Here is an 11,899-nt window from a genome sequence, read left to right on the forward strand (position 1 = left end):
GCCTCTTTAAAAAAAATTCATGGATTAGTCTTCATCTCCTTATTGTCATTTAAAATTTCCGAAGGGTGTTATAACCAAAGAGTCAGAACAATAGTCCCTTCTGCCCCAGTGGTCAGCTATTAAAGACACATGAAATACTGCTATTTATTTTATTGCCATGCAAGATTATTTAGGACTCATCCTTTTGACTAATATGCTGTGGAGACAGTAATAACAGTGAACTGTGAATATTTTCTTTGCCACCTTATTTGTCCTTCTTGTTTTAGGTCCAGCAATGAGGAAGATCGTTTCTATTTTAAATCCCATCTATTGGACGACAGCAAAGGAAATCGGAGAAGCGGTGAATGGCTTCACCCTCACCAATGCAGTCTTCAAGAGAGAAACTCAAGTGGAATTTGCAACTGGTTAGAGCCAGCTGAACTTAATATTCTCTTGCTATAAAAAAATATGATGCTTTAAAAGTTGGTGGTTAAGAAAAATACATTATATGTTCCCACAGAGAATAATCTCGAGGTTTCTGAAGCAATCTTATCGTAAATGATATAAAAGCAACTTTTCATTTCCCTGTAAATTTTTACTGACATGAGTCTCTAAGAGGCCATGTGTTTTCAAACAGTATAGTGATTTTTATACCCCAAGCTTTTTAAATTGTATTTTATGTATCTTTTCTCCTTACATCCTTAGGAAAACTTTTAAAGGCCAAACAGAATAGGAGAATGAGTCACTGCTATTAATTCAAGGCCTTTGTCTGTGAACCTGACATTCAATGAGAATACCTTATAGGGAAATAAAAACAAGCAAATCTAAATGCTTTTAGCTTTATCCTCAGTGAATATGTACGAGCTGTTCACGGCTCGTTCCAAGTGCATACAGGTCCATTTCCAGCCTCATCAAAGGTTGTCAAATGGCAGCGATCTTTACAGAAGAAAGACCGAAGGAAGGCATAGCTTCAGTCATCCCACATTTGGGTCTGTCGTGACCATGCACTCACTGAGACGCCCCTTTTCGGCTTGTTGAAACATCGGAAAGAGCAAAGCTGCATGGACAGACCTGTAGCCATCGCCAGCTCGCCTGGTGAAGCTGTCTGATTCCTTCTCACCAGCAGCCCATCTTGGTAGAACTGTCTTGCTAACTGCTTTTGATTTTTAAAGTGTAGAATCCTTCGAATAATCATAGCCTACATTTGATTATGTAAACAGAGATTTTAGACTGCCCCTAATTCAATAAGCCTAACTTTAATTTGGAAACCAAGGGCTAATTTAATTCTCTTACTGTCCATGTTTATTCAAGCTTTAAGCAAAATACCCGGAATGTGAGGTAGATCCGTTCTGCTCTTACACGAGCCAGGTAGTTTTTGCTGTTAAATGAATGTGTTGTAATTCTAGGGGAAATCTTGCGGATGACTCACATTGCGCGGGGTCTGGATTCTGATGGTGCTTTGCTGCTAGATATCGTTGTGAGCGGATACGTCCTGCAGCTGCAGTCACCTGCTGAAGTCGCTCTAAAGGTAAACTGTCAGGATAGCTGGCCTTCGCTGTTTATTGGAGTAATGGCAAGAGTGGAAGTCTGAGACCAAAAGAAGAGCACAGAGAACTTGGGTAGTTCCCCTGTTTGCTTTGGGGAGTGAATAGTGAATGTCTAAGCCACTGAGGTTAGAAATGGCTGCCTAGTCTTTGTTTACAGTAACCAAACCGTGGAAACAACCTGAGTGTCCACGGACAGGTGCATGGATAAAGAAGGTGTGATGTAAGAGATATGGATGATATAGACATAGATATAATATAGATATAGATGGATAACAACAGGGATGAATCTGATAGTATGATGCTAAGCGAAATAAGTCAATGGAAAAGAACAAAAACCATATGGTTTCACTTATATGTGGAATACGAAATAAAAAGTAACAGACTCATAGACCCAGACAACACAATGGTGGTCACCAGAGGGGGAAAGGGGTGGGGAGGGGAAGTGTGTGAAGGGGACCGAATATGTAGCGATGAAGGAGGCTAGATTTTGGGTGGGGAATGCACAATAGAGTACACAGGTGTTGAATTCTGATCTTATGCACCTGAAAATTATATCGTGTTATTAACCCATGGTATCCCAGTACATTTAACTTTAAAAAGTCTTTAGGGACAAATCTTCCCAAACTCTCCCTAGTTTGTTACTCTGTTCATCAGGACCAAGGTCACCACTATGTTGATTTAAGCCCTTTGTTTCATTGTCTACAAAGAGAATAGGAACTCTTGCATAGAAGTTTCTGAAGTTAAAGAATAAACAACCTTCTCTGGACTTTTGCCCAACAATTTTGTGTCCCTTATTTTCATAATTTCTATCAGTAAAATTGTTAAACTAATCCTTAAAAGGTTCCAGTTTCATTTCCTGAACACTACTTTTAAATCACGATTTTACTTAGAACTAAAAATGTGCATAGCCTCTAAGCCTTTCTCCCTGCTCATTCTGCATCTCCTACTACCCACCAGAACAAAGTAGGTTGAGCCCTGCTGACCCTCAAACCCGTACTGTCCTCCGCAGGACTACACAGAGGACTACGTTCAGACAGGCCCCGGGCAGCTGTACGCCTACTCCACGCGGCTGTTCACCATCGACGGCATCGGCGTCCCCTACACGTGGAACCACACCGTGTTCTACGATCAGGCCCATGGGAGAATGCCTTTCCTGGTAGAAACACTGCACGCATCCTCTGTGGAATCCGACTACAACCAGCTAGAGGAGACACTGGGTTTTAAAATTCATGCTTCCATTTCCAAAGGTAATTTGCTTAAGCGAAAAGCCCGGATCTCTCTGCAAGGGTTGAAGAATTGCATCCATGCTGCTCACAGGAAGGATATTAAGGCATAAACCAGACACAGTGACATCAAGCTTTCGTGTGTGTGGTCTGTGTTTTGTGGTGGTAAAGCCAGTCCCGGGGGAGATTTCTACATTTGTTTCCCTAACGTGCTTCTTCATGTAACATAATGGAGACGTTATTCTATTCCATTTGCACAGAGCGGTTTAAAAATATATGCTCCGACAGAATGGGTTTTCTTTGGGTAATAAAATCCACTTGTTACTGTTCTGAATTTTACATTTTGTCAAGGGATTTTTTTTTAACTCCTGAAATGAAATGTCAAGGTGTATCTTAACCTAAACTAGTCCAAAAAAAGTTCCCATATTTTAAAAGCAGTGCAACAATAATCGGGATTCCACCTGTCATGTCTTGTTTCTGAAAGTTACAATTTTGGAACTGCGTCCCATTTTCCAAGCGTAGTTCTACAGGCCGCGATCTCAGCAGTCTCCCTGGGCTATGTGGCTTTTTTATTTGCCTGTTCCCTGGGATTTCCTTGTCAGTCACAACAATTAGCAGTCCATATGCCATGGGGTTTTGGTGGTAGGGGGTAATTGCATGTAGTTATGTTGACGCTGTTTGACTTTAACTTTGAACTTTACGTGCCCACGAGTACACTTAAAAATGGTTCACGTTGGCCTCGTGAATGTATATGTTGTGCTGACTTCCTAAAATAGACCCAAGTAACTTTTAAACAGCGTCATTTTGTTTGGTCATGCTTAGTAGATACACTAACAGTTTATTTGTACGGCTTACTCTTGTTTCCATCCCTTGTGCCTGTGACTCTTCCCTTCTCCAATTATAACTGCTTTGTTAAATTTGACATCATTGGAATCTAGGCCATCTGGGAAGTTGTGTTCATATTTTTGAGATAATCATAAACTCAGGAAGCCTTTTGGCCAGCGGGGCCCATAGCCTAACACCCACCCCACGCCCCCACACACCCCCCCACACATATTAGCACTGACACCTCTGTTTACTATTGTCATGCATGATCAGGTCACTGGAAAGACGCCACGGAATGAAGAGTTATGTTTTCTTCTTTTAAGTGTATTTTATTGATTATGCTGTTAGTCATTCCTATTTTTCCCCTTTGCCCCCCTTCACCCAGTACCACCCTTCCCTCCAACAATCCCTCCCCCCACCCCGACCCCGCGAAGTTTATGTCCATGGATCCTGCATTTAAGTTTAGCTCCTCCATTTCCTATACTTTTCTTAATATCTCCCTGTGTATTTTGTACCTACCAGTATTGCTTTTTGTTCCCTGTACTTTTTCCCCTTCCCCCTCCCTGCTGATAACCCCAGTAATGCCTCCTTTTCATATTTAGTCTCTGTTCCTACATTTTCTGGTACTCCATATGATTAGAAAATAACTTGGAACAAGACTTTGATTAAAAATCAATTTATACCACCTAGGACTAGAGGGAATAAGATGATTTTTGAGAAGTCATGTAGAGTTTCTACCCGGTTGTGTAAATCCTTTAAGCCTGAAACGACCTGAAGGTCTTCACAGCACCTGGGGGGTGTTGTTGATGAGTTTGGGTCCTCCATATGATACGGAAAGCTCCCTACTTAGATACTGTGGCTCTATGAACTGCACCTGATATGTGTGCCCATCTGATGGATTGCATGGGATAGTTGTTGACATTTTCCTGAGAATGGAGTGTGTGCCCACAACTGCTTTTTAGGTGACCACCAGGGGGCAAGCTTGCATTCTTTGTTGCTTAACCAGAAGGCTCTTTCTCTTCTATGTTGGGTCTACAGTTATGACTACGGTGCAGTTAGAGTCACCTAGAGAGTTTGGTGAAAGTTCAGGTTTATAGGCACAAAGATTTTGCTTTATCAGACTAAGGTAGAGCCCGGGAGTTTGTATTTTTAACAACCCCTAAGGGATTCTAATGTATCTGGGCTGCACGTTGGCATTTGGAAACTACTAGTCAAGACAACGCACAATATCAATAATATAATTTTTAAAAAATGTATCCTTAAAATCAAATGGATTTGTTTTTAAAACATAATTATAAAATGTTTCATTTTTACAAGTTAAAAAAAAGGTCAGAAACAATAAAGGAAAAGACGAATAAATTTAACTACAAGTAAATTTTTTAAAACTTCTTCATGGTTGAAAAAAACAATTGAGAAGGTAAACTCCACACCAGGAACAAGTATTGGCATCGCATAGTATGGACAACTACAATTAACCTTAATATAATATGCAAGGCTTTTAAAAAACATGAAGAAAAAATAAACACCCCAATAGAAAAATACAGAAAGGCTATGGGCAGGAAATGCATGAAGGAAGAGACAGAAATGAGAAAATGAATGTGAAAAATCATCACACTTCATCAATAGGCGAAGAAATGCACATTGAGACAAGGAGACACCCCTTTCAATCATTGTTCAGTATTGGAGAGGTATAGGAAAATGAACATGACCACCCCCGCCCCCCCAGACACTGCAGGCAGCGGTGTGACTGTGTTTAACATTCCTGGACATTGGTGTGTATCAGCAGGCTTCCAAGTCTTCCCACCTTTTCAGTTATCTCATTCAGCTGTCTGCCCTAAGAAAATCACCAAAATGGCCGATAATAAATGTCCTGGAAGTAAGAGGCAAATATGTAAATGATGGTACAGCTCTTGATAAACTCTTAAGCAGTCATTAAAATCATTTTAAGGGACTATTTAGCTTATTTATTCATTAAAAATGTCCGTAGAGCACCTACTGTGTACCAGTCACTGTTTTCTGTTATTGACAGTATAACCGTGAACGAGGAACAGGAGAATGTCCACGACATGATGGTAATTGAAAAGCAGTGCACACACGATGTGAGCCCGCTCTGGGTTGCCCATCCTACAGCGATTATAAGAAAACCTTTGCATGGTTGAAACAGGGAAGGTTTTCCATTCCTGCCTGTTTTCACCTGTTGCATTCGATGTGCTATGTGTTCCATATTTGGCAAACCTCCCCAGGGAAGATTGTCCTGGAAAGAAGCAAGGGGCTAACATTCCACCCAGCCAGTTAATTTTGCTTTCTTCCCTGCGGTAGGCGATCGCAGCAATCAGTGCCCCTCCGGGTTCGCCCTAGACTCAGTCGGACCCTTTTGTACTGGTAAGTATAGGAATAAACAATGCATCTGTGTTTATATTGAAATGTTAATAATAGATACCCCCTAATTGGCATCTATGGCCATTTTGCTGGAAATTTAATCCTCACAATCATCTTGTAAATATCCCTTTTTACAGCTGAAGAAATTGAGATGTAAAGAATTTAAGTAGGTGGCCTAACATCCCTCAGCTTCAGAGCAGCAGCGCTGGATTTGAACTTTAGATACAAAGCCTGTGCTGTCAGGGATCGTGACGAAGTGCAGGGGTGGAGGGAGCACAGGGACCAAACACTGGGCTCTGTGTGGCCACTTGATTGCCACGGGTGTGCAACAGCAGTAATTCAACTCTCAGTCGCCTAACCCTGGACTTGCACAGTCACAGGACAGGGGAGGACTGCAGGCCAAAGACCAGTGACTAAACCAGCCTTGTCTCATCCGAGTACCAGCACAAGAGAGTCATAGATAAGTAAACCGCTTAAGTAAAAGGCTCCAGGAGCTGAAGTTTGCACACACCATGCCTTTCTTTTACTGCTAGGCTATGTAATGTAGGATATTGGTAGAAGATGGTCTTTAGAAATGCTACTGCCCAGGGTCAAATTCCAGCTCTGCCAATGATGACCTTGTAACCTTGAGCAGTTTACTTAACCCCTTTGCTCCTTAGTTTTATCATGCCAATGAAAGTAGCAATAAAAATACTTATCTCTGGCACCTGGCTGGTGTAGCTCAGTGGCTTGAGCACGGGCCTGGGAACCACATGATCACGGTTCGATTCCCAGTCAGGGCACATGCCTGGGTTGCAGGCCAGTTCCCAGCAGGGGGCTCATGAGAGGCAACCATACATTGATATTTCTCTCCCTCTCTCCTTCCCTTCCCCTCTAAAGATAAATAAATAAAATCTTTAAAAAATACTTATCTCCTAGGAATGTTTCTATTGATGAGTTCAGGTGGGTAAAAAGATACTAGATATGGTAAATGGTTGTTACATCTTAGTTATCATCATCATTGTTTCAGAATCGATCTAAACATCCATTCACCATCAAAGATAATTTGGGGACCCAGAATTATTTGTACTCAACATTTCCATTTTGTGACACTTTGAGCATTTTCTGTTTACGTATGACTCAATTCAACGACCTCTTTGAACACCTTCTTTGGTAACTCCAGGAACATAGGGGGGTTATGTACTAACTGGGTCCATTGTTTCTCCTGTCAGATGAAGACGAGTGTGCGGCCGGGAAGCCCTGCTCCCACACCTGCCACAACGCCATGGGAACCTATTACTGCTCCTGCCCCAAGGGCCTCACCATCGCTGCTGATGGAAGAACCTGTCAGGGTATTTATTCTCAAACCTCTGTCCAGTAGACGTATGTCAGTGAAGGTCATGGCAATGTCAACCCAGGGAAAGTGTGATAGACCAGTGTCCCTTCCTACACTTTCTGCCCCACCTTGGCCAGGTTGAGAAAGGAGGGAAAAGGAACTACTGCGGACACACAGCCTTCCTGTGGGGCCGCTGGTGTGGGTGGCTGGAGTGACTCTCTTGTGCCCCACAACACAATGAGGAGGGGCGCCAGGGCTACGCACACACTCATTTTACAACAATAAAACTAAGGAAGGGTTTAGGAAGCATTTAAGTAAACTATACAATCCTGGTAGCACTTCGGGAACATTAACCAAAAAATATATATATTTTTCTATGAGACACGAGATATGCTTTAAAGTTAAAGTTGTGTAAGAATCTAGTTTTATAATTTAAAAATGATGAAAAGAGGGATTTCTCCCTCTCTGTCCAAAGAGGTCCCCTTCTAAATGTCAACAAAGCGTAGAGATATGAGGGGGAGAGGAATAACTTGTATGAAGTGTCCAGTAGGGACTAAGAACCTCACATAGATTATTTCCTTTAAATCTTAAAGCCACACTGACAGGCAGATATTCTAATCCTCACGGTACAGACGAGAAAACTCACAAAGGAGAAGTACCATTTTTAAAGTCCCCTAATTTATAAATGGTATAATGGATGGGCTGGAAAGATATCACACTATCCTGCTATGCGATACACTTGACATTTAATACACTTGAAATGACTCAACCCCAAAAAATCAGCATTCCTGCCTGCTTTTATATATTTTTAAGTGCTATTGACTGCTTTTCTTACATGCATTTCACAGCAGGTTCTTAGCTCGGTTTCTTCCACTCGCATTGGTTGAATGGCTCCCTTTGTTGTAGATATTGATGAGTGTGCTTTGGGTGGACACACTTGCCACGCTGGTCAAGACTGCGACAATACCATTGGGTCCTATCACTGTGTGGTCCGCTGTGGAACTGGCTTCCGAAGAACATCTGATGGGCTAAGTTGTCAAGGTATAAAGATGCAGGCTTTTGCTTTATCATAGTATACGACGTATTAAGAGCCCTTGCCTTTTAAATCGTTTAAGGTAAACTCTTTTATAGATGGAGCTTCTTGGGAAGATCTTCAGATGTCACGTTCCATGGCTGTTTTCAAGTATTCGCAGCACAGTGGTTTTGAATAATAACATTTGCCTGTTATAGTTGCATGTGGAGATTATACAGCGTGATCTAATAGAATCGACTTCATAAAACTCCATTGCATAAAGCCATGAAACTATTTATTGCAGGACTTTTTAAGTAGATTTTATGTGTTTTAATGGCTTGAGATTTTTATTTAACTTCAGCAAATACTGGAATAGAAAAATGAATTCTACAGAATTTCACAAATGAATTCTCCAGTCTCCACTAACCAATGTTATTATCCAATGGCAAAGCAATTACAATGCTATGAACATTCTCTCTAATGAATGCACTGAAACAGAAAACAGACAAAAAAGACATGAAAATATTACTTACACAGCATTGTTACAACACCTTTTCTTTAAACCCAACGTGCATGTTATCACTTCAAAAGATACACAGCATTTCCGTTAGATTTGCAAACAACCTTACACCTCTTTTAAAATCTTGAAAAAGTTTTAAGCAATCTAAAAATCACTTAGCAAAGCTGATACATCCACTTAATGGAATACTGTCTGCTCCAGGAATTAGAAGGTGACTGTAAACACCCATTACCATACAACACGCATTGATTCGACCAACCGTCCCCCTCTGAACTGCCAGGTTGGCACAACCAAGCTTTACTCTATGAGGAAGAGCTGCAGTGAGTGACCCGGGGGTGGGGGGGCGGGGGGCAGAGGGTGCTTGTTTCTGAGCATTGCACGAGATCGCTCACCTGAACTAACTTCCTTGAGTCAATAGGGACAAACTTTTACTTGATATTAAAAGCTTGCACCCTGTGTCCATGTGTTTGAAAACGGGCTAGAAAGAGACAGCGAGGGCCCCTACGAGGTGGGCTCCCCCTTTCCTGTGCTCACATAAGCAGATGTCCAGTTAGTGCAATGCACCGTTTGGCTTGTTTTGGATGTGAAATTATACCAGTGGTACATCTGATATTCAGAGAGACAAAAATAGAGGAAAGTTGAAATTTAAAGGGACAAGAGGCACACTTTTATTAATGGTGTATGATGTTTGAGGAAACTTTATACACACAGAAAACAACTGCGTCATTAGTCCTCCATCTAGGCGTTATTTTTTTTTTTAGTTTCAGTTTCACAGCAAAACTGAGTGAAAGGTAAAGCTCTTCCCCATATACCACCTGCCGCAACTCATGCATGGCGTCCCCCAGTGTCAAAATCCTGCATCAGAGTGGTACATTTATTTTACCAAGGATTAGCCTTCATTAGCGCATCGTTATCACCCCAAGTCCACAGGTTGCATTGGGATTTACTCCTAGGGTTATACCTTCCATGGGTCTTGACACGTGAATACTGACATGTCTCCTCCATGACAATGTCATACAGAACAGTCTCCCTACCCTGAAAGCCCTGTGCTCCACCTAGTCATCTGCTCTCCCACCAGACCTTTGGAAACCACTGATCTTTTTACTGTATCCACAGTTTTGCCTTTTCCAGTGTCACATAGATGGAATTATATAGTGTATAGACTTTTCTGGTTGGCTTTTGTACTGAGTAATATGCATTTAAGTTTTCTCCATGTCTTTTCATGGGTTGACAACTCATTTCTTTTTAGTGCTGAATAATATTTCCTTGTCTGAATGTACCACAGTATTTGTCTGTTCACCTACTAAAGGACATCCTGGTTGCTTCCAGGTTTTTGCAATCATGAATAAAGCTGCTATCGGGATTTTTCATATAGGCAGAAACAGTGGATAAAAGGCTAAATGCCTATAATAATAGAAAAAGTGAATAAATTATGGTGCACCCACAAAATGCACCATTGTGCAGCTATTATAAATAGTAGAGTGGAGCTCAACTAGTTGGTTTAATGATTATGCGACTAGAAAATAAACAATAACAAAGAGAAAACAAATTTTTATATTTAGGTAGAGATATATGTGTATATGGAAGAAACATATTATTTATACTATATTGTTAATACAGGTTGGTTTTGGTGGACAAGGCAGTAAGGGGGACAAGGGAGGCCAGGCAAAAAAGGAATCATTATATGAAATTCTTTCTAAATTTTAGGATCATATTTGTGTTGTTGATCAAACAATACTTGATCCACTAAGTATTGTTTAAATGTCAAATCAATGACCAGACAATAATGTAAGCTATATTAACATGTGCGGATTTTGAAAGATTAAATTAGAAGTCCTCAAGTAGGAAACAAGTACAAAATAAGACATTGGCAATCCCGACTGTGGGAAGGTAAGGTGAGGACTCAGTATGGTGAATGTTGCTTTGAAGAGTTTGGAATAGAATGATAGAAAGGGAAGACGTTTGACATGAGCACAGACCTAAGAGAGGGATTGTGTTAGGCGAGGAAAAATTTGGTTATGTCCCTGGGTTTATGGGAAAGATGACAAGAAGGAGGAAAGGCTTTAAAAATACGTTCAGAGGAAGGAGTTGTCAATGGGCCACCATCCTCATAGTAATGAGGAAGGAGAGAGGCTGCAGAGCTCGAAGGCTCCAGGAGGGGGACTTCTCTGACATGGAAGGAGAGAGAGCTCTTCCTTTGGGACTGGAAGGAAGGAGAGGGGAAAAGGTACAAAAACCAGGCAGCATGCCTGAGTTTCAGGAGTTCCTCCTGCACTCTTTTATTGCACTACGACCCAGATGGTGTCTGGGAAGATTGATTTGGCCATGACAACGGACTAGGAGAAATGCCGAAGGAGCTGCCGTCAGTCAGGCACAAGGTGATAAAGACCTGCGTCAGGCTAATAGCAAAAACGGGGACAAAAGGTCGACTGCAAAACCTGTTGCAGAAGACCTTCATGTGTTTTTCCTGTCTTCGTATTCCCGTTGTCTGCAATGTTCCAGGGCTGAAACTTCCTGGAAACAGGAGCGGGAGCCCTGTGGTAAAGGACTTAAAGTTGAGGTGGGCGGTGTGGACAGAGTTCTGAGTCGCTAGACGATGTCCACCTGAGCAGAGTATTGGAGAGATGCTCTCTGCACCGATGAATCAGTTCTGTCCGTTGTCTGGCAGCTGATATGAGAGCAGTTGTATTGAGTTCGTGTTAGGGAAGGGCTGGAGCGCGATAAATGACCAAATAGGATTAAAGTGTTAAACATCTGGGGTGAATTAACCCAAGTTCTCTAACAGAGTATAACGAAAGGTTTGTCTTCTTTAACAGATATTAATGAATGTCAAGAATCCAGTCCCTGCCACCACCGCTGTTTCAATGCCATAGGAAGTTTTCACTGTGGGTGTGAACCTGGGTATCAGCTCAAAGGCAGAAAATGCGTGGGTAAGGAAGGGCTTTGAATTCGAAAGCATAACGTCTTCGTAACTTCTTAATGGTGTCCGACCTGGTCCACAGACTGTGCCTAGAGCCTGATGTGTAGCTGGAATATCTACCATGTAGCATATATATAATCCACAGAAAAACAAAGTGGAAGCAAATGTTATGCTTTATG

The 11,899-nt window shown here is 41.6% G+C and overlaps 1 protein-coding gene across 2 annotated transcripts in view; it reads left to right on the top strand.

The window, feature by feature from the left end:
• HMCN1 (hemicentin 1) overlaps window positions 1–11,899 on the top strand; it is a 411,512-nt gene that overhangs the window by 381,809 nt on the left and 17,804 nt on the right. For both annotated transcript variants that reach the window (XM_037034954.1, XM_037034953.1), the window contains exons 95-101: window positions 267–404; window positions 1,386–1,507; window positions 2,536–2,773; window positions 5,894–5,956; window positions 7,165–7,284; window positions 8,175–8,309; window positions 11,617–11,730. In XM_037034954.1, the coding sequence (XP_036890849.1) occupies window positions 267–404; window positions 1,386–1,507; window positions 2,536–2,773; window positions 5,894–5,956; window positions 7,165–7,284; window positions 8,175–8,309; window positions 11,617–11,730 (930 nt within the window). The remainder of the gene's footprint in view (window positions 1–266; window positions 405–1,385; window positions 1,508–2,535; window positions 2,774–5,893; window positions 5,957–7,164; window positions 7,285–8,174; window positions 8,310–11,616; window positions 11,731–11,899) is intronic.

The sequence above is a fragment of the Sturnira hondurensis genome, unplaced genomic scaffold (assembly GCF_014824575.4).
Source record: "Sturnira hondurensis isolate 20B ecotype Veracruz unplaced genomic scaffold, ASM1482457v3 Scaffold0022215, whole genome shotgun sequence".
NCBI lineage: Eukaryota > Metazoa > Chordata > Mammalia > Chiroptera > Phyllostomidae > Sturnira > Sturnira hondurensis.